Consider the following 22,318-nt stretch of genomic DNA (forward strand, 5'->3'; position numbering starts at 1 on the left):
TCTCTAAAGAATCCTCTAATGGAAACATCACATTTAGGACCAAAGAAGCTTGTCTTCAAAAACTCCTCTTCAAAGTACTGACTAATGTTAGCCAGATCAGCAGATTATGTAAAACTTTCAGGTAATTCAGACGCAAGGATTGAGAAGTTGGCTTCGAAAAAGACTCACTCAGCTGATCCTCACTTAGATAAACTAGTTCCAGATTATTTCTCATTTTTACAATAACAAATAACTTTCCGATGGGATAGTCATTTGATAGATCAAGCATGATACAAATTTTTGCAAAGTAATGGAAGTTCATTGGGAATGACATTTATTAACATGCTGATGACTTGCAATGTGGCTGTTGAGGTAGCCATGTGTAACTGGTGACTGCGAAGGGCTGTGAAGTGGGGCTGAAAGTGGTGACAGGTAACTAAGTATCATGTAGGTGTGAAGTGGTGAAGTGATGAAGCTCAGCTCAACAGAGCCTGACCTCCTTTTACAAAGTGCGAAGTACATTAGTAATGAATCAATGTACGTGAATGTCTTCAAAATTGAAAAATGGAAATGAGAAAAATGAATTATATGGCAATGACAAAGTGGAAATGGACCTTCAACATAGCACCATCCAGATAAAGAGCCGAAAGGTTGAAAAATTCATCCTTCATTGCACATATTTACTAAGATGCCGAAATACATGGATTGAGGCGAAACCTCACAAACATAGTGACATAATTATTGAAAATAACATACAAATCCTATAGATATGCTGGAATTCGAATGGATTTATCCAACTTAGCGTAATGGGAAGAGGTAGAAGATGAATGTATGGTAGGATGGAGCAAGATGAATGTAATTACGCAAAACAGGAAATCACATCGTCAAGCTCAATTACAGTAAAATGCGAATATATATATATATATATATATATATATATATATATATATATATATATATATATATATATATATATATATATATATATATATATATATATATAACAACAAATCGCAGGAATTTGTGCAAATGTAATGAGTGTGGGCTCTGAAGGAGGGAATTCTCCTTTCCCCTTCTTGTGGAACTCCTTTCTTCGATTAGGCAGAAAGAGAGGGGAACAGATGGATCGAGAGAGGCTCTAATGGATGATTCCAGAGGCTCGAGTGATGGCGATTAATGGATGCCTGAGCTTGGCAAATGATCGATAGGTGAATAGATTTCAAGGAGTAATAGCACAAAGATGGATGATCAACCCCCGATCCCCATGATTGTTTATATAGGAGGTGAAGGAAAGATCGAGAAGGGAGGGGTTGTTAGCGATCGACGGGTGAAGATGAAGGCAACTGATCAAAGGATTGAGGGCAATGGAGGCTTCTAGAGGCAGAGGGCATGACAGAAAAACCGTTGGGAAGCCGTTCGCAGGAGTTCAAAATTTTCCAAAACAAGGCTCTCTTAAAAAAAAATTATAAAAAAAGGGGTTTTCAAAACCATTTTTTTTGTATTTTTCCTTTTCAATTCGATTTTTATTCTTTTTCTTCGTATTTTCTGTATTTTTTTGTATTTTTTGAAATAAAACTCTAAAAACTGAAGGAAAATAAGAGATTTAAAACTATATATATTTTTTGTATTTTCGAGAAATATTTACAAAAGAAGGGTTTTCTGAGAATTCAGGTTTAATTTCTTCAAGAAATGGGTTTAGATCCGGATTTTGAGAAAATGTTTGAGTCTTGAATCTCAAATCGAGAAATACAGAGCATCAGATCCAAATGGACACCGGATCGACTGTCTGAGCCTTTCAGAAATTATTTTTGGCATTCTTGTAAATTTAATTTAAAATTCGGATAACGAGGCTCAAATTTGGATTTTAACACTGGATCCGGATTCAAAATTGAGTTAGATATAGAAAATGAATTTGATTATAGTAAATCCGAAGAATAACTGAAATTTAGATTGAAATTGACTCAATTTTCTCAGAAAAATAGGACCAAGGGCAAAAAGGGAATATTTACAAGTTTTTTTAAAATTTTGGGGTGTTCACAACTTACAACCCCACCTCCAAGCTCTTATGAAAGTCTGAACCTAAGGTTTGAGGAAGAAGAGTATAGAGAGAGAGAGAGGGTCAAAATTGAGTGAGGGGTCTCCTCCTCTCATTTTTATAGATTTTTCTAGAGTCTCTTTCCCAAAGAGACTCCTACGTATATGAGAACTCTATCATTTCAAGAGGCTTACAGATGTAAAAATTCAATCAAATTCAATATTTATATAGTCGATTTGATAGCCTCAAAATGTAGATCATCATGGTGGTCTTCGATTTAATCATACATGCACAAATCGACCAAGAAAAATAGTCGATGCTGAAAAATGCTCATTTTCGGCCTACAATTAAGCATAAACTTTGACCAACAATAAAATGCTCAAATTAACATCAATTTATGCATATAGATAATCGAACTTGATGCCCTCGAGATGAGGAACATCAAGGTCAACTCATATTTAATTGGTGAGCAATCAATTGACCAATTTTTTTGTTAGAACTGTAATGATATTATTCGGGGCGTCCCACCCTATGGGTCCAATATACCAATTTAAATCCAAATTCAAATTAAAGTTTATTTATTAGAATATCTAAGATCCATTTATTAGATTATCCGTGATCAATTTATTAGACCCAAGTATTAAAATTATAACTATCCAAATCCACTCTAAATTAAATCTTAAATTAAACCCAAATTAAAATTCAACTTAAATAAAAATTCAACTTAAAATAAAACATTAAACTAAATTAAATTTTCAATAAAATCCAAACAATAATTTAATATTAATTGAGACTAAATATAAATTAAATTCAAGCCATTATTTCAAATAAAATTCATCTTTATTCCTCATAATATTTTTAAAAATTCATGAGTTTTACACTCTCTCTATCCATGAGTCAAGCAAACTCCTTGTTTCATAGCACCATTCATGAGTCAGTTCATATTTTTTCTTTTGTGCATTAACAATAGAAGACACTTCGGGTGTAGACCCCTCCAATATAGTCATCTCAGTTTGCATATTGTATTAAACAAATTTTTTTTTTTTACAATACCAAGACATGGAATATAGGTAAACAGACGTGCAACAAGTATATGCGGACAAATAACCCAAATCATTAAGGAAAAAAAACAAATCATTGTGCCAACATATATACCATGTTTATTATACAAGATTTGCAAAATATAAACAACAAAACTGAAGGATGGAATAGAAACATACAAGTCATCGAAACAAATGGAGAAAATTTGTGTTTTACAAAATAATTGGTTCAACTGTTAAATATGAGCTTATTAGAAAAAAATGTTGTCGAAGATTCTGAAATACTTGAGGATGAAGTCCCGTCAAAATAGTTGTCGAAAAAGTCACCGTCGGGATGCAAGTTGGAGACCACTGGTTGGGGACCATAGATAACCCTAAAAAAGTTTGCTAAAAGGGGTTGCATCGTTTTGGTTTTTATACTCATGTTGTTCACACATAAAGTATAGACGAACTTCATGAAACATGTGCAAACTTAGTGAAATATGTGTGATCTTTCGAGGTTCACACATAAATTATTTGTGAACTTCGTGAAATATGTGCAAATTTTGTGATGTTTCGAAGATTGAGAGTAAAATGAGGTTCACATAAAATTATTTTTGAACTTCGTGACATGTGTGATGTTTCAAAGTTCGAGATTAACAGGAAGTTTGCACATAAATTTTATGCGACCTTCATGATGTCCACGAGAAAAAAATGTGTGAAACTCCTTTTTATGTGATTGTTTGCGTTACCCGAGGAACAAAGCAATATATTGTGCAAAGTTTGCTAATTTCACACGTGAGAGGGTTAAAAAGGCCATAGTGAAGTTGGGTATTTATGATTTTGGATATTGGGAGAACAACCAAAATTGCATGGCATTTCTTATTCATTATTTTAATATATAAGCATTAGAAGCCCTGATGTGATTTAATTCTGTTTGGAAGCTGGTAGTTGGAGGGAGTACGTGCATTTGAAGAAAAGGTGGACCACCTCAGTTACCAAATCCATTCTTTAGTGCAAATACCCTTACTTCCTTTGTCCAATGGATAAACTTCCATCCCAGCTATTAATTTTCAAACATCCATTGCCAATGTAGTTTGACTAACTTTTTAGCAAATACATTAACTTCCACCCCAGCTACCAATTTTCAGACAAAGCCTTAATACAAATATCTTGTGAACGAACAATATTGTGAGGGATTAATAGGAAAATGGAAAATGTCTAATACTCTTGGCCTTACTCTCTAGTGATCGATCAACGTTGGTCCGGTCAGGTCCCAAGTGGGTTGAACATGGTGGGACCTGCTTTGACCCTGTTAATAAAGGTGACTTGGATGAGTCGACTGGGTCAATCCTTTTCAAGCCCAGCAAGTCAGATCGACCTCAAAAAATTGGCTGCTCTACTAGTCAACACCAATTGTCACAATCGGTTTGAATAGGCCCTTAGCCGAATAAAAAGAGTCGATGCACCTGTCATTTCAACTCTATTTTTTAAATATTTTTAGAAGGTTAAAAATCTGTTTCATTTTTTTTTTATAAACAGGCCATCTGATGGTAAAAGGTTGCAATTCACAATCAATTCGATTCAAATCAAGGATATTTTTTGATAAAATGATTCACCGAGCGGATCGATTTTAACTTTGGTCAACAGTACCCATCTGCTCAACTTGGTTTAATGAATAAGGATGGCAGTGGACCGGGGGAAACGGGACCCGCCCTGACCCGCGCCGTTTGAACTGATGAAACAGAGATGGAGGTTAAAATCAAAACCCGTGCAAAAATGGAGGCAGGGATGAACTTATGTTTTCTCCCACCCTGTCTTTGATTTCCGCCTTGCCCCGCCCCGTCCCATTCCCAATACTTATTTAGGGATGGCAATGGATCGGTAGAAACGAGCTCCACCCACCCCGTTTGGCAGAAAATGAAAGACATGAAACCAGGATGAAAGCAAGAATGAAGATTAAAATCAAAACTCGTGCGGGAATGAAGGCAGGGATGAAGGGCAAGATTTTGAGACGAGGCGGGGGTGGAGACCTTGTCCTCCACCCCACCCCCTTTGGCGAAAAATGAAAGACATGAAACCGGTATGAAAGCAAAAATGAAGATTAAAATCAAAACCCATGCGAGAATGAAGGCAAGGATGGAGGGCAAGATTTTGAGACGAGGTGAGGGTGGAGACCTTGTCCCCCACCCCCACCCCGTTCCACAGCCATCCCTAAGAATGAACGAGTCTACCCACCAACTAGTCTCAACTCACCTGAATCAATCTTTTGCCTCTCTAATTAAACAAAGCTTTGTAACCCACCAAGTGATGGTAAACGATAAAGAAAATTGACTTGGGCAAGCTTGGTAGTGGGTATCACTCGAGATTTTTCTGGATTGAGCGAGTGTTTCTTGTTATATATATATATATATATATATATATATATATATATATATATATATATATATATATATATATATATATATATAAAACTTTTCAAGTCAACTCGATGCCGTTACCCAAGCGAGGCAAGTCCATGCACCAACAAGCTAACAACATAAAAAATAATACTCACTAAAATAATTAATTAATCTTTTTTATATGATATAACCATACACGTCTCTCCACCACTTAGTGCAGAAGCGCGTCTCCATTCATCAGATATAACAATCACAAAAGATAAAAAGAAAAAGAACAGGAGGGAGGGCGCCTTCGTTCCTTGGGTTTAACGCTAAGACGATAATGACCACCGTGGGGATCGCCCGCTTGGCCAGCAGGGTAGTTACGAGGGTGCTGAGATGAAAGGCACCAGATCAAACCCTACTGGTAGCTTTTAGAGATAGGTCACCTCGTCATAAAAAAGTCGATAATAAAATAAAAGGAAGCGTATTAACGGAGGAAATCCATGAACTTGAGCCACGGAAAGGGAGAGGCGAGTTTGGCCTCCTTTTTCGCTTCATCACTGCACGAGGTGACTGTTGTCGTCACCGGCTTCGGGCACATGAAGAAATTCCGGGAACCCAAACCGATCAGCTTCTCCTTTGGGTCCAAGCCTGTTCAAGCCACAAAAGTGAGAAAAAAAAACACGGCAAATAAGAAAAACCCAATTAGAGTTTCTTACTTCCACTAAAGAGAATCGAGTTTCTCGTTTTAGAAACGGATTTCTCAAAGCTTCCCGTATTTTTTTCTAAAGAGTTTCTTACTTCCACTAAAGAGAATCGAGTTTCTCGCTTTAGAAACGGATTTCTCAAAGCTTCCCGTATTTTTTTCTAAAGAGTTTCTTACTTCCACTAAAGAGAATCGAGTTTCTCGCTTTAGAAACGGATTTCTCAAAGCTTCCCGTCCTTTAAAGAAAAACAAATTAAGAGTTTTTCGCTTTAGAAGTAAGCTTCTTCGTATAACAAGAAGCTTTCAGTAAACCGCAGGGCAGAAACAAGACAACCGTCTTCTTTTTCCTCCCTTACAATTCTCTCATAACAGTCACGACATAAGCGAGTTACCATAGTGGCATTCTTGTCATCTGAGAAAGAGCAACTTACTCTCAAGGCTGAACTGCGAGTAATGGAGGTGGAAAGCCGAGGGGTCGGTCAAGGACAGGATGGGCCTCATCCCTTCCTTGGCGTACTGCCTGAGCGCCGCAGCGATGAGGTCCTCCACGGTGGATTCCGGCGAGATGACGACGTGGACCGGGCCGAGGCTGCGCTGGACGGTGACGTTGAGGAGGAGCTTCGTCAGCCGTGGGGGCTCCCTGAACTCCGTCGTCCGGAGCCCGTCCGGACGACGGGCCGAGAAGAGCTCGGGCTGCGTCTGCGGCCGGCGGAGGACGACTGCCTGGGGATCCCTCGCTTCCGAAGGGACCTTCCCATGGAACGACGCCGACCGCTTCCCCTTCTCCTCCCGTCGGGAACCCCTCGGAGACGGCATCTTTCTATCTATCTCCTTCCCTTTCTCTCTGGTGCTTTCTTCTTTGATTGCCTCAATCGGCGGAGGCAGAGAGAGAGAGAGAGAGAGAGAGAGATGTAGGTTGCACAACCAGGGAGGCCTCGAGAGTAGAATCAGAAACAAGAGTGAATTCGCGAGAGAGCTGTAGGAGGCGAGGAAAGGAGTCGCTTCGCATTTAAGCAGAGTCGTGTGGGGGCGGAAGAAGGAGGTCGGAACTCGGAACTCCGAACGGGACAGCATCAGCATTATTGGCGGGCAACCATATCCTTCCTTCTGCCCCTGCCATTCTTTCAAATCACCCTTGTGTCCTATCTACTCTACTCTTTTAGGGCAATATAAGATTTGGTTGTAGATTATAACTAAGAATCTTGGGGACAAGGGAATCGCCCCCTAGATCTCGTGGGGTTCAGTGAATGGAAGCAGAGTTATTAAGCCTAGGTAAAAGACCAAATCGTCGTTCCCGTCTGAATTTTTATTGCCATTTCGAGATAGGAATATGTTTGCCAATTTACAAAATTTATAAGGGTAGTTTGGTAACGAAGATCGAACTCTGTGGGCTGGGTCGAGATAGCGCCTCCGCGGGGTGTGACGGAAGAAGGTGCACCCCTGGGGATGTGGCCCAGGTTAGTGATTCGGAGGTTTTTGGCTGGACACGATCTTTCACTTTTAACTTCTCAAGAAAAACAAACACACGCTTGAGGGTTACCCGATTAAATGCACAAGCTGGCAGGGTAATATCCAAAGAGTTTGCTTTGCATGCCAAATGGATGGCTTGAGCTTTGCATTGTTTGTATGGTAGTCTTCCTGTCAATACTGCTACATATGCATGCATATTATTTGATTTGATTGATACCAGGGTTGGTAGCACTAGCACATGCTGTGCTTTTGGTGTATCAGATTTGTAGCACATGAGTTGTTTTGGTGCATCTTCTTTTCCTTCACAACCTCTCTGTTAACGTCCCTGCCAGATTAGATGAGATAAGGTGATGCATCAAAACATATTTTTTTTTTTGTGTTTTGAAATATCCACCATCCTTGGCTTTTATCACCACCATTGATTGTAGAAACAGTGAGCCCACCAAAAGTGCTCTTGTTATCATTATACAAAGATGACGGTGGTGATTTAAAAACACCATTTTTTGCCATAACTTTTTCCCTGAACGAAATTGAGAATTTCTACGAGCCAATTTTCTTAGTTACGTCAATACGAAAATAATGACCTACTCAGAATTTTTTGGAAAAAAAATACCGAAAACTCGATTTTTTTGCGGGACCTACAAAAATATTTGTGGGACTCACAAAAATATTTTTCAGAAAATATTCTAGAATATTCCAGAGTCTTCCAGCACTTTCTAGAGAATATTTCATAGAATATTTCTTCTGGATAAGATCAAACCGTCAGATGGATAAGATCGAACCGAATTTCTGAAAAAGCCAAAAGGCATTTTGGTCAAATGGGTTGTTTAGCCCCTAAGCAACCTTGCCTATATAAGGAGGAGACCCCTCTTTGGAAAAATCGTCAACCCCTCCTCTTGCCTCCTTTTTCTCTCTCCTAAACCTCCCTTACCTAACCCACTTGGTCTGAGCATGCTTGACTTGGCCTGAGTCTGCCTGATCTGGTCTTAACCTACCAGACCTGGTCCTAACCCACCTGACCTAGGTCTGAACCTACCTGACCTAGTTCAAACCTAATTGACTTGACTTTAACCTAGTTAGGTTTGAAGTCAAAGTCAAAGTCTCTTAAAAAAATGTAGTCGGTAACTCCACTCTCATCACCCATTATCACTTTGATCTCTGCTCCAACACCAACTCCAGAATACATTCTAGGCTTTGTTAGGAAGCCTTGTATTGAGATGGAAACATGGTTCTTGTGTGGTGCCCAAATAAGTATAGATTTTTAGAGTAGGAAACAGCCAAAATTTGGTATAATTTTGGCCTTGTAAGAGTGATAAATAAATTGAAATTTGGACTAGTTTGACCATGATTTTGGACATTTTTTTATTCTGGATAATTCTACTATTTATAAGGTCCCAAATCATTCAACCACAAAGGGTCACAAAATTAAGTTCATTTTTTGTCTGTTGAGAGAAAAACACCACCAGAAAATGCCAACACCACAATCAACCAAAATTTGAACAGTCTCATTAGCTGTCTAAGCTGCACTAAATTGAAAATCTTTTTTTTCTTCAGTTGTGCATAATTTTAAAACAAAAAAAAAATCTATTTTTGAAAGAAAGCAAGCAATTTGCCAACCATCTTTATTCAAGATGAAAGGCTGGTGATGAGAAGTCACCCACCCAAGCAACAGTGAACAAGAAAACAAAATAAAAATGATAAAAATAAAGAACAAAACACTAGCAGACAAACAAACCAAGAGCCTGATAGTGAGTCTTTGACCAAATCCAAATTCCTGAGCAGATTTCATTTACCTAGCAAAAAAACACAGATGTAACCACCACTTAAGTCACTGTCACACTAATAAAAGGGCCAAGTAAAACCAATGATGTAAGATTCGTCTCCGACCCTGAAAAGATCAGGGAATTGGGCGATTCCGATTCAGGTCTAATTCATTTTGAATCGACCATCTTTTAACCACAGAAACACGTGTCAAAAAATATTAATAATATTAAAAAACTATTTTAACCATTTTTCAGACATTTGAAAATTAGCTGGTTCAGGTCAGTTTCGTTTCGATTTTCTATCGATATGATACAGCTGATTCGCAACGATACTGGCAACATTACTGAATAAAACCATTCTACACCCAAAGAGATGAAAAAGAAAAGGACCAATCCCTCTGTAGTTTATACATCACAGAAACCACACAAGTCTTAGGTGGTGGTATTGATTATCGACAACAAAGGATGGTTGTTGTTTTGGTGGTGATTAGGGGTAAGTTTTTTACATATAGATTGGACATGTTGAGATCTAGGGATCCCTTATGTCAATCAAATAACAGCATTTTGAGTGGGGTCCTTATTCTGTTGCTGTGGGGTTTATGAAATGCTGTTACTTGATTGGCTTGTGTCACATAATTGATCATGTAAGCGATCCCTGTATCTCCCCACTATGGATTGGACGCAACGAGAGATTATGTCATATTGATATTCAATCCTTACTGCATATTTCACTTGGGGACCAGTGACCACAACATGGAGGTCCACACACAAGTGAGGTGTGGTAGGGAATATAATCTGATCTGAAGAGAGAGAGAGAGAGAGAGAGAGAGAGAGAGAGAGAGAGAGAGAGAGCAGCCAATTCCGTCATCAACCTACCGCTTTGAAAGGAGAGCAGATCAGGTCAAAGTCCCTACCACACGTCTCACTTGGAAACTGCAAGCCCACACACATCTCGATCTCCATAATTACATAATTATTGTCATACGTACAGAAACGGACTATCCCATATTGCTATACTGATCGGTTCGGAAAATATTTCCACCGGGTCTTTGAAACCAAATGATGATTTGTTTGAAAAGTTCTCCGTGACTGTTTGGCATCCTCCCAAAGATTGACCAAAGTTAAATGGATTCCAAACACTGGAAACCACGAAGTCTCATTTCTTGTGATGTTCACAAGTACCTATTTTTTTTTTCTCTTTCAATTCGACTTGTTCAAAAACTTCTAAATAGGCCGAAGCTTCCACCACAAGTAGTCCATTGCGTATAAGATGTGCCAATCTGTAACCAGACCAAATAGAAAAGCTCTTCACAGCTGAACAGATGGAAGTCATGAGCATGGAAAAACTCAAAGGAACGCGAATCTAAAACTTGAAGCCAATTCAATTGAATGCACTGGATTTTTAGTCATGGGGTACTTTTACAGAGAACACCTAAGGCCAAGGCCTGGTTTGATTCCATTGACAGCTTTATCCAAAGGAAAAAGTTGTTCCACAGACCGTTTTTTCTTAGAAAACTTGTGAAACCTCTTGAGGTCAACATTTTTGGAGAACATTGTCTAAAAGACATTTTTCTCCCAGATGAGGTGGTGCAGTTCTACATTCCACCTCCCACCTAGGTGAGGTGGTAGTTGCTAAAAGCTTCCCACACCGGTGACTACTCCGATAACCTTCCATATGCTCTTCCAATAATAATTTCAGTTTTTCAGCTGCATTCCGAACAACTGCACACATGAAAGTGGTAAATGTTAGGTGCAAGAAGGGAGGGGAGAGAAAATTCTAAGAAGAAACGTGGGGCGTTTTTCCTTTTTGGAAAAAAATTGGTTTTGATGGTGTGAAATAGTTTCATATTGATGGTGTTTGAGTTTGTTGTGGGCTTTATAATCCATATGTAAACTCTTACACTTGTTCCTAAGAACAATGGGTTGGGATGACTATCACACACGCGCTCGCACCTGCCGAGCCGGGTTCGGGTAATTGGCGGCCCTTTAGGGTCATATTCAATCAAGACCAATGTATCCTTTTGCCCCGATTTTCTGTTTTTCCTTGGATTATATAAAGAAAAAGAGTCATGCCTTTTGGAACTGGTGACCCTTGGCAGAGTCACACCCGTTCAGAACTGGTGACCCTTGGCAGAGCCACACTTGTTCAAATCTGGTAACTCTTTGCAAGGGTCATGTCTATTCAAAATGGGTGACTCTTCAAGAGTCATGTCCTTTCAAATAGATCTCTTCCACATCTATATAAACGTGGTTAGAGAGGTTCCAATGGGACGGATGTACACTCTATCATCTCTCTCTCTCTTGCTTTGCTAAAACTGTGAGGTCTGCAATTGTAGTTCCTGAGGTTGTTTTCGAAGGACGATCTACCATCGGCGTGCACCAATCCAGATCACCGAGGCTTTGTATCCTGGGGGAAGGACGCCAGACCCTGTTTGCACTGTATGTGGGGGTGAATCTTCTCTAAGGGGAGTACTTTCGTACGCCTTAGACTTTTACACAGTATTACCATGCTTTCGTTGTTTTTATTGTGTTCTATACATCAGTTTGTTCATATGTTGCTGTCTGAATTTTGGTTTTATGCGGAAAGCGTCATGCTTGCTCCCTGTTCTTGTTTCAATCGACTGTCAATCATGATTTTCATACTGCTGTATTTCCTGCTTTATGTCATGATGTTGATTGTGAAACTGCGTGAACCGAAATATGATCCAATAGTCTTAAAGAAGATTCTAAGCACGTCGACCTCTTCCGCTTTTATATCAAAAGTGAACATGTCCGGTATGCCAGAAAAGTTTGCCGGTCAGAATTTAAAGCGTTGGCAGCAATGCATGAAAATATGGTTCACTACAATAGAGCTGCTGTATGTTCTGGAACTCGACTGCCCTTCGGTTTCTGATACTGAACCTGACCCTGCTGCGGTCACTACGGCTGTAGAGTGGAAAGAAAAGGACAGTATATGTCGCAGTTGCATACTGTTGGCTTTGTCCAACACGTTGTTCGATGTATACCGTTCCTCGTCTACCACTGCTAAGGCTCTATGGGATTAACTTGACAAAAAGTACAATACCGAAAACCAAGGTCTTGAAAAGTAATCGGTTGCCAAGTTTCTGAAATATCAGATGGTTGAGGGCAAGTCAGTCATTGAGCAGGCACACGAGTTTCTGTTGTTGCTCCATAGTTTGGCTGAGGCTGATATGAAACTTCCTAAGAAGTTTCAAGTTATGACCATCGTGGAGAAATTTTCTAAGTCTTGGATTGACTTTGGTATGTCTCTCAAGCACCGTAGATGAAAGATTTTCCTGGATGATCTTATGGTAGCCATTGCCATTGAAGAAGAGCATAGGAGCCAGAAACAGGTCGTGATGCCAACTAAACAACCTAAAGTGAACATGATGACCAGATCTTTTAAAGGCAAGGAACAAAAACCAAAATCTGCAATAAAAACCCAGTTTAAACCAAGGCCAAAATCCAGAAAAGGTAAAGAACAAACCGTGCTCGAACCGTAGGCAGGTTGGGCACTGGGCTAAGGAATGTCCTTCCAAGAAGGCCAAAGCTCATGGGACCACTAATGGAACACCTCAAGTTAATATGGTGACTGAGGTCGTTGGAACCAGTACTGGGTATGTTTCTGTTAACCCGCAAATCTATCACGTTTATGAGTCAACTGAGTGGCTAGTTGACACAGGGGCTAATGTGCACGTTTGTGCTGATAAGTCTGTCTTTGTGTCATACGAGGCTGCTGCAGGCAGATTCGTGACTATGGGCAATTCAACGACTGCAAAGGTGTTAGGGATTGGACGCGTGGATCTGAAGTTTCCTTCAGGACGAGTTCTACCTTTACACAGAGTGCACCATGTGCTTATAGTTAGAAGGAACATTCTAAGTGGTTCATGTCTTGTTAGAGAGGGTTATGAATTTAACTTTAAATGTAATAAAGTTGTTATTTTACATTCTAGAACCTTTATTGGCAAGGGGTATTTAGATGATGGTTTGTTTAAACTTCGTGTTGAACATGTTTGCAGTGATAAATTAGAAAATGATGTTTCTTCTGATTCATTGTCTAAAGTTGCATATAACATAGAATCACATGATTTATGGTATAATAGATTAGGTAATATGAATTTCAATTCTGTGAAACACATGATGAACTTGAAAATGATTCCTGAGCATTCCATGGATAAAACTAAAAAATGTAGAATTTGTGTGCAAGCAAAACAATATAAGAAACATTTTCATACGATTATTAGAGATTCTAAAATATTGGATCTGGTGCACACATATATCTGTGAGTTTAATGAAGTGTTAACCAGAAATCATAAAAAGTATTTTATCACTTTTATAAATGATGACACTAAATACTGTTATGTGTATCTGCTAAAATCAAAAGATGAAGCTTTTGATAAGTTTCTTATTTTTAAGAATGAAGCAGAAACACAAACTGGTAGAAAACTTAAAAGATTGAGGTCTGATAGAGGGAGAGAATATACCTCTAATAAACTTAATGAATATTGCAAATCTGTTGGCATAGTTCATGAGTTTACTGCTCCATATTCTCCTCAATCTAATAAAATTGCATAAAGAAAAAATAGAACCCTAACTGACATGATAAATGCTCTACTTGGGAGTTCTGGATTACCTATCTATATGTGGGGAGATGCTCTGAATACGGCTTGCCATATTTTGAATAGAGATCCTCAAAAGCATAAGGATAGTAGCCCTTTTGAGCTTTGGAGAAATAGAAAATCTAGCTTGAAATACCTTAAAGTGTGGGGGTGTCTTGCTAAGGTACTTGTCCCAGAGCACAATAGGAAGAAGTTGGGTCCTAAACCAGTAGATGCTGTCTTTTTAGGTTATATAGAGAACAACTATACCTATAAGTTCTTAGTAATTAAGTCTGAGATATCTGAAATAGTTGTAAACTCTATTGTTGAGCTTCGAGAAGCTACATTCTTTGAAGATGTATTTCCCATGAAAGTTGGTGTATCTCAGAATCTTTCTTCTTTAGATATACCTTCAACTTCTAGTTTCATTCCCGAACATGTGAAAAGAATGACAGATGTGGGGGTAGAACCATCTTGTTCCCATCCTAGACCCATTGAGTCTGAAGAAGTGGTTGAACCTAGAAGGAGCAAGAGACCATGGATTACCAAGGATTTGGGAAGTGATTTTATCACTTACCTTATCAAGGATGATCCTCTCACTTTCCGAGATGCGATGGCTTCATCTGAAGCAAGGCATTGAAAAGAAGCCATAAAGATTGAAATGGACTTCATTGTCTCTAATGGCACTTGAGAATTGGTTGACCTCCCTCATGGTAGTTCCACTATTGGGTGCAAATGGATCTTTAAGAAGAAGTTGAAACCAGATGGATCCATTGACAAGTACAAGGCGAGACTGGTTGCCAAGGGGTTCAAACAAAAGAAGGGAATAGATTATTTTGATATCTATTCTCCGGTTACCCGGATGACCACTATTAGAGTGATTATTGCATTGGCTTCCATTTATAATCTCTTAGTCCATCAAATGGATATGAAGACTGCCTTTTTGCATGGTGATCTTGAAGAAGAGATCGTTATGGATCAACCTGAGGGTTATATAACTTCTGGTAATGAAAACAAAGTTTGTAGACTTGTCAAGTCATTATATGGACTAAAACAAGCCCCTAAACAATGACATGAAAAGTTTGATAATATTATTTTATCATTTGGTTTTGTTGTCAATGAATCTGATAAATGTGTTTATTGCAAGGTTAAAAGTGATGGTTGTATTATTTTATGCCTGTATGTAGATGATATTCTATTGTTTGGTTCCAATATGGGAATTGTGAATGAGACAAAGTCGTTTCTTAGTAGTAAGTTTGATATGAAGGATATGAGTGTCGTAAATGTGATCTTAGGCTTAAAGCTGACTCGTTCAGTTGAGGGAATAGCCATTTCTCAATCTCACTTTGTTGAGAAAGTACTTGAGAAATTTGGCTATAACCAAGGGAGATCTGTAGCAACTCTATATGACCCTTCTATCCCTCTTTATAAGAATACGATTGATGTTCTTGTGTCTCAATTGAGGTATTCCCAGATTATTGGAAGTTTGATGTATCTTGCAAATTGCACGAGACCGAATATTTCGTTCTTCGTGACAAAATTAAGTAGATACACAAGTTGTCCAAATCACACTCATTGGAAGGCATTGGACATAGTACTTAGATACCTGAAAGGAACCACTTTCTTGAGTTTGCATTACAAGAGATTTCATGCAGTTCTGGAGGGATATAGTGATGCGAGCTGGATAGCCATGAACTCTGAGAGTTATGGCGTGACAGAGTATGTATTTACCTTGGGTGGCGGCGCAGTCGCCTGGAGATCAGTAAAGCAGACCATCTTGTCTCAGTCTATTTTTGAGGTTGAACTTTGTGCTTTAGATGTCACAGGATTGAAAGTTGAATGGTTAAATGGACTTCTTGAGGAACTTCCTTTAATGTGCAAACCAATTCCTGCAATATCTGTGCATTGTGACAATATGGCCACAATAACAAAGATTAAAAGCACAAAATATAACCAAAAGCAGAGGAGACACATCCAAGTCAGAATAAAGTTTGTAAGGGAACTGATGTCTCAATTAGTGGTTGCTGTGGACTATGTTGGATCCATAGAGAACACAGCTGATCCATTAACGAAAGGACTAGATAAGTCATTGGTCCTGAAATCCAGAGAGGGGATGGGACTGAAACCCATCAGTAGTTCATCTACAGTAGCAACCCAACCTATCTGAGTGGAGATCCCACAAAGTAGGCTAAATGTGGTAATAACAAGCTGTAGGGTGAACTAGATAGCACCTTATGTATCTGTGTCTGTTCCTCTGTTTACTCTGGAAAGGTGTTGTAGCTGCTAGTTAAGGAAGAGTTAAAACTCTGAATAGGTTCAAAGCCTTCTAGGCGAGATGTTAGCAGTGCATCTCTGGAGAAGCCCACCTAAGTGAGTGTGACTGTGTGGCCGCAGTTTAACGAATTAGGTTATTCCTAAAGTCACTCATGAAACAGGATTCGTGCGCATGGCCTTAACGCGTCGCCTCTAAAGATTACAGCCAAAACCTTTATCAAGTTGTTGCTAATGGACACTCTTACACCAAAGGTTAAAGTTCAAGATTTTAGTTCACTTCGTTCCTGTGGGGGTAAAGTTAGTCAACTAAGGTAGTGGTTCAAACCGGAAGGTGCCATTACTGAAAGCATGATATATCTTGGTTTCCTCCCGTTTCCTCCCGTTTCGTTCCTGCTGCAAATTATCTCATCTTATATCTTGGTTTCCTCCCGTTTCATTCTTTGAATTTGTGGGAGAATGTTAAGTGCAAGAAGGGAGGGGAGAGAAAATTCCAAGAAGAAACGTGAGGCGTTTTTCCTTTTTGGAAAAAAATTGGTTTTGATGGTGTGGAATAGTCCCATATTGATGATGTTTGAGTTTGTTGTGGGCTTTATAACCCACATGTAAACTCTTACACTTGTTCCTAAGAACAAGGGGTTGGGATGACTACCACACACATGCGCACGCGTGCGCCCGCCGTGTCGTGCCATGCCGAGCCGGGCTCGGGCTCAGGCTCGGGTTTGGGTTCGGGTTCGGGTAATTGGCCCTTTAGGTCCATATCGAATCAAGACCAATGTATCCTTTTGCCCCAATTTTCTGTTTTTCCTTGGATTATATAAAGAAAAAGAGTCATGCCTTTTGGAACTGGTGACCCTTGGCAGAGTCACACCCGTTCAGAACTGGTGACCCTTGGCAGAGTCACACTTGTTCAAATCTGGTAACTTTTTGCAAGGGTCATGTCTATTCAAAATAGGCAACTCTTCAAGAGTCATGTCCTTTTGAACAGATCTCTTCCACGTCTATATAAACGTGGTTAGAGAGGTTCCAATGGGACGGATGTACACTTTATCATCTCTCTCTCTCTTGCTTTGCTAAAACTGTGAGGTTTGCAGTTGTAGTTCCTGAGGTTGTTTTTGAAGGGCGATCTACCATCGACGTGCACCGATCCAAATTGCCGAGGCTATTGTATCTTGGGAGAAGGACGTCGGACCCTGTTTACACTGTATGTCGGGGCGAATCTTCTCTAAGGGGAGTACTTTCGTACGCCTTAGCCTTTTATATAGTATTAACATGCTTTCGTTGTTTTTATTGTGTTATATGCATGTTTGTTCATATGCTGCTGTCTAGATTTTGGTTTTATGCGAAAACTGTCATGCTTGCTCCCTGTTCTTGTTTCGATCGACTGTCAATCATGATTTCCATACTGTTGTATTTTCTGCTTTATGTCATGATGTTGATTGTGAAACTGCGTGATCCGAAATATGATCCAACAGTAAATCCCCAGCTGAACCATTCCATTTATCCCAAACAACCATGTAGATTTGCTAAAACCTCAAAAATTGAGGATTCCATAGCTTCATCTGGCAGTCCAAACATGGTCTAAATCTCTTTCAGATGCTACAAAAGGCAGTCTATTCACACATTCAAGAAACCAAAGAGCGAAAGAAAATTAAGTGGACTAAGGATACCATCTTGCTTTTGTCATTGAACTACTGAAGTTGTTGCTTTGTGAAACACAATCCCTTTTCAGTTTTGGTTTTTGTCTGACAAGATGGGGATAGGACAACTACCTCGACCCTATAGCCCGAAGGTGCAACACAGCGCAATCTCTAGTTAGGGTCGAGTACCTTCCCTAATGGAACTCTCTCATTCCAATGATCGGAAAGAGAAGTTATTCATTCATTACTCTGATTCAAATGCCAAAACTTGCTATTTAAGAGAAGTATAAGTAGCAATAAGAAATTTATAAAACCATCCAAACGAGGGTTAGGCTTTTGATGCTTTTACAATGAAAAGCTTGATCAATATCAAAATTTCAGAACTTTCTCTTTTATGGCAGTGAAGTTTATGTTGGATTTTTGGATTGGATCCAACCCGATGTGACTAGTATTGACTAGGGAACATCAAAAAACTGTTCAGATCACATAACTATCTATCAATGTGGTAAACATAACTTACATGGATCTCCCACTATAAATAGGACACCTATGGTAGTGTGATGAAAACTACATACGTGTTATACTTTACAGCATGGGCTTTTCTCTCTAGGGTTCAAGGGTCCTGCTCACCTCTACTTGACAGCATGGGCTTATCGAGGGCATTGATTAGCTGAGGAGAACACCGACTATCCAACTCCACTGAAGCTACGTCTGGATCATCCATGGCCGCTTTCGATAAGTGGCTTTTTTGATCTATTTAGACTAACATTGGGTTATGGGCCCACACCGCACTTCTACTATGCATGTTCTGGGTGTAGGTGTGTTAGTGCCCATACGACACACATTTCACTTCTCCCTCACCGGACTCCCGTTTCGTTTTGGAAAGTCGACACTAAGGGGGGAGGCATTGACAGATGACACACCGCCTGCAGATTGGCAGTAGTAGTTGTTCCCCCCACTGAGGCTGGCAGTGGTCACCGTTGATGAGCAGGGTTGCCAGATATCGGTTCTCAACCGGGTAATCGAAGCTCCCCCTGGTAGGAGCCCTCCCGCCATCATAAGTTGGAAATCGCTAGCCGCATGAGGCCGACTGTCATCAACAGATGCTGGAGGCTAGTCGCTCGTGGTGGCTGGTGATTGGGTCCGACGACAATTGGTCGTCAGAGGTGGGCCATTGTCGATAGTGGCCATGGTCGGTCGTCGGTGGAAGCACAAAAGGTGGAGGGATGTAACCCTAAAAAAAAACAACATTTTTCGGGAGGTAGGGGGTCGGGTTTTCACTATAACTATAGTGAAAACCTGATCCAGTCCAGGACCTGGACCCAATCCATGGGTACCAAATGGACTGGGTCTAAGACCCATCCTTTGGGACCCAGTTCAGGACCCAAACCCAGTTCAAGGGTTTTGGATGGACAGGGTCCGTGTTCAACCTGGTCAGACTCGGTCCTGGACCCAAATCCATTTTTGGGTTTCTGGGTGGACCGAGTATGAGTTTGACCCAGTCGGGACCCAGACCTATTTTAAGGGTTTTAGATGGATTGGGTCTGTCATCGACAACATTACAACTGGTCCAGGACCCAGACCCATTACAAGGTTTTGGGTGAATCGGGTTAGCAAATATAGGTCAAATCAGGTCTAGAACCGGACCCTGTTGACCCATCCTGAAATAGAACCAGTTTTGGAACCGATTCAGGCATCCTAGAAATTACGGGTTTCTTGAGACCAGTTATGGCTTTTTTAGATGGATTCAAGGGTTTTTGGGATTGGTTCAGGGGTTTTTGAGACCAATTTAGGACTTTTAGTGACTGATTCAAGGTTTTTATAGACTCGTTCAGGTCGTTTTCAGACCCAATCCTAGATATTACTTATAAAATTCATATTTTCTCATAACTCATACTTTTTAATGAGTTTAGCACAATATTGTGTGTATTTCATGTTATTTTAAGTTGTCTATGATTTTTAAAGCATGAGATTATGATTGTATTTATAACATAATATATGAGTTGTGACATGCTTTGTAAAATATATATTTATGGTAAAAGATCTCGATCAACTCACTCTTGTAATCACTAAAGTGATATGAGTTGTGTTGATTGAGGGTTTTTTTTACTGTGCTGAGATAGATATTCAGTAATTGTGATTGCATGTGACTTTATGAAGCAATGATTCTACCCAAAGGCAGATCATTGTACTCCAAATTTACATAGATTGTAATAGTGGGTGTGTACACCAACCCATAAATATGTTTGTACCCAAAGGTACAGTGTCAAATTGTCTCTGGTTACACTAGTTTTGCCAATTGAAGTCAATTCTTTGAGAATTTAGGAGGCGAAACATCTCTAAGTATTAGTATTTTTATCAAAGTGAAATGATAATGACCCTATTATACTTGTCTTAGAAAAGGTAAATAATAAAGGGTATCATGTTTTCCTTTTCGATATGAACCTTGTATAAGCATTTATTTATTTTTTCTTTCATTTTTGTAATACCAGGTTTCATGATCATTAACACTTCTAACAATATCCCTATATTAGATTAATCAATTTTTTCTGATAAAAAAGAAATTATGTTATTCACGTTGGAATACATGGAAACTTAAGAATTGATGAACCTCCTACTCTAACAGAGCAAAGCATAACTGATAAGAATGCTGCTTTTGAGAAGTGGGGGCACTCAAATAGGCTTAGCATGTTGCTTTTGCAATCACGAGTGGCTAAAAATATTCGAGGTACAATCCCTCACTACAGGACAATGAAAAAAATTCTGAGAGCCATTGAGGCTCAATTCATCAGTTCTAATAAGGCTACATCAAGTAAAGAATGATCTGCCTTTTCTTCTATCTCAAGTAAAGAATCGTTGAGAATAATCATGGCCCTCGTAACTCATTTTGATTTAGAGCTACATCAAATGTATATAAAAGTCACTTTCCTAAATGAAGATCTGGAAGAGGAGGTACATATGCAACAACCTTCTGGTTTCAGTATAGATGACTCAAACAATTTAGTTTGCAAATTTAAGAAATCAATTTATGAACTCAAATAAGCCTCCTGCCATTGCTATAAAAAGTTCAATAATGTGATTTTGAATTTTGGATTCACTAAAACCATTATTGATCAATGTATATACCTTAAAGCTAGTGAAAGTAAGTTTATAATCTTATTTTTGTACGTTGATGATATTCTTCTTGCAACTAATGATTTGGGTTTACTACATAAAATAAAAAAAATTCTTTCCTCTCATTTTGATATGGATATGGGTAAGCCCGCTTATGTTCTTTGAATCGAGATCTGTCATAATAGAACTAAGGATGTACTTGGTCATTCTCAGAAATCCTATATCCTTAAAGTTCTTAAAAGATATAGGATGAAGAATTATTCTCCAGGTTTGACACTATAGTAAAAAGGGATAAATTGAGCTTAAAAGATTGTCCTCTGGATGATATATAAAAGGTTTAGATGGCAAACATCATGTATGCTTCAAAGATTGAGAGTTTGCAATATACGCAGATCTGATATCACATTTTCTTTTGGAATGCTTAGTAGATATCAGCCTAATACAAGCATTGTACACTAGAAAGCTGCGAAGAAGGTCATATGCTACTTGCAAAGAATAAAGGATTATATGTTGACCTATAAAAAGGTAGACCACCTCGAGGTTGTTGAATACTCAGTTATAGATTTAGGAGGATGTCTCAATAGTCGGAAGTCTACTACGTGATACATCTTTCAATTAACAGGTGGTGCCATCTCATGGAGAAGCAAAAAACAGTCTATAACTGCAGCTCACACCATGAAGATAGAATTTATTACTCTATATAAGCAAGTCATATGGATTAAAAGCTTTATTTTGGGTCTTGATATAATGGACTCTATTGAGAGGCCACTGAAGATCTTTTGTGATAATGAAGTTGTGTTTTTCTCTAATAACAACAAGAACTCTATTTCATGTAGACACATGAAGTTAAAGTACTTTGTTGTTAAAGAAAGAACAAAGAATCATTTAGTGTGTATTGATACAATTGACAAAAAAAAATGATTGTGGATCCTCTTATTAAAGGGCTAGCACCGGGATTGTATTACCAACATATAATGAGAATGGGTCTATTTGATTCCTTGTGATGTATGACAATACATGTATGTGATCACATTTTTAAAACTAAATTAGTTCTCTATGGTTTTATACATTATTGATTTTGTGTAAAGTGTCTTTCATTTTGAAGATAGAATTATAAAATAACAATATTAAAAGGATCAAATAGAATGGGTGGTGCAGACTGACAATGAGTCAGTTTGCAACCAAGATATCAAAACAAAATTCTATTACGGAAGTAGTCAAACTGAAATTTTAGGAATATGATAGTAATTGATGCTACTGGAATTCACCTCAGTAGGTCACTGAATTTGAAAAACTAATTAAAAGAGAAAACATAGACAACAAAAATATCTTTCCAACG

At 38.9% G+C, this 22,318-nt stretch overlaps 1 protein-coding gene across 1 annotated transcript; it reads right to left on the reverse strand.

The window, feature by feature from the left end:
• Nucleotides 1-5,598: 5,598 nt before the first annotated feature.
• LOC149848477 (uncharacterized) lies at nt 5,599-7,186 on the reverse strand. Its single transcript, XM_090011630.1, has 2 exons — nt 6,555-7,186; nt 5,599-6,068 (listed from the first exon to the last, which is right to left on the reverse strand). The coding sequence occupies exons 1-2, from the start codon at nt 6,937-6,939 to the stop codon at nt 5,905-5,907; spliced, it is 549 nt and encodes a 182-aa protein (XP_089867756.1). The 5' UTR covers nt 6,940-7,186; the 3' UTR covers nt 5,599-5,904.
• Nucleotides 7,187-22,318: the final 15,132 nt, after the last annotated feature.

This window comes from Nuphar pumila, chromosome 1 (genome assembly GCF_984573655.1).
Source record: "Nuphar pumila chromosome 1, dmNupPumi1.hap1.1, whole genome shotgun sequence".
Classification (NCBI taxonomy): Eukaryota; Viridiplantae; Streptophyta; class Magnoliopsida; order Nymphaeales; family Nymphaeaceae; genus Nuphar; species Nuphar pumila.

Excerpts from the sequence above, each read along its gene's own strand:
- LOC149848477 (XM_090011630.1), bottom strand. The coding sequence starts at position 6,939 with ATGCCGTCTCCGAGGGGTTCCCGACGGGAGGAGAAGGGGAAGCGGTCG. Across the intron at positions 6,069-6,554 it reads CTCGCAGTTCAGCCTTGAGA|GCTTGGACCCAAAGGAGAAG; the intron begins GTAAGTTGCTCT and ends TGGCTTGAACAG.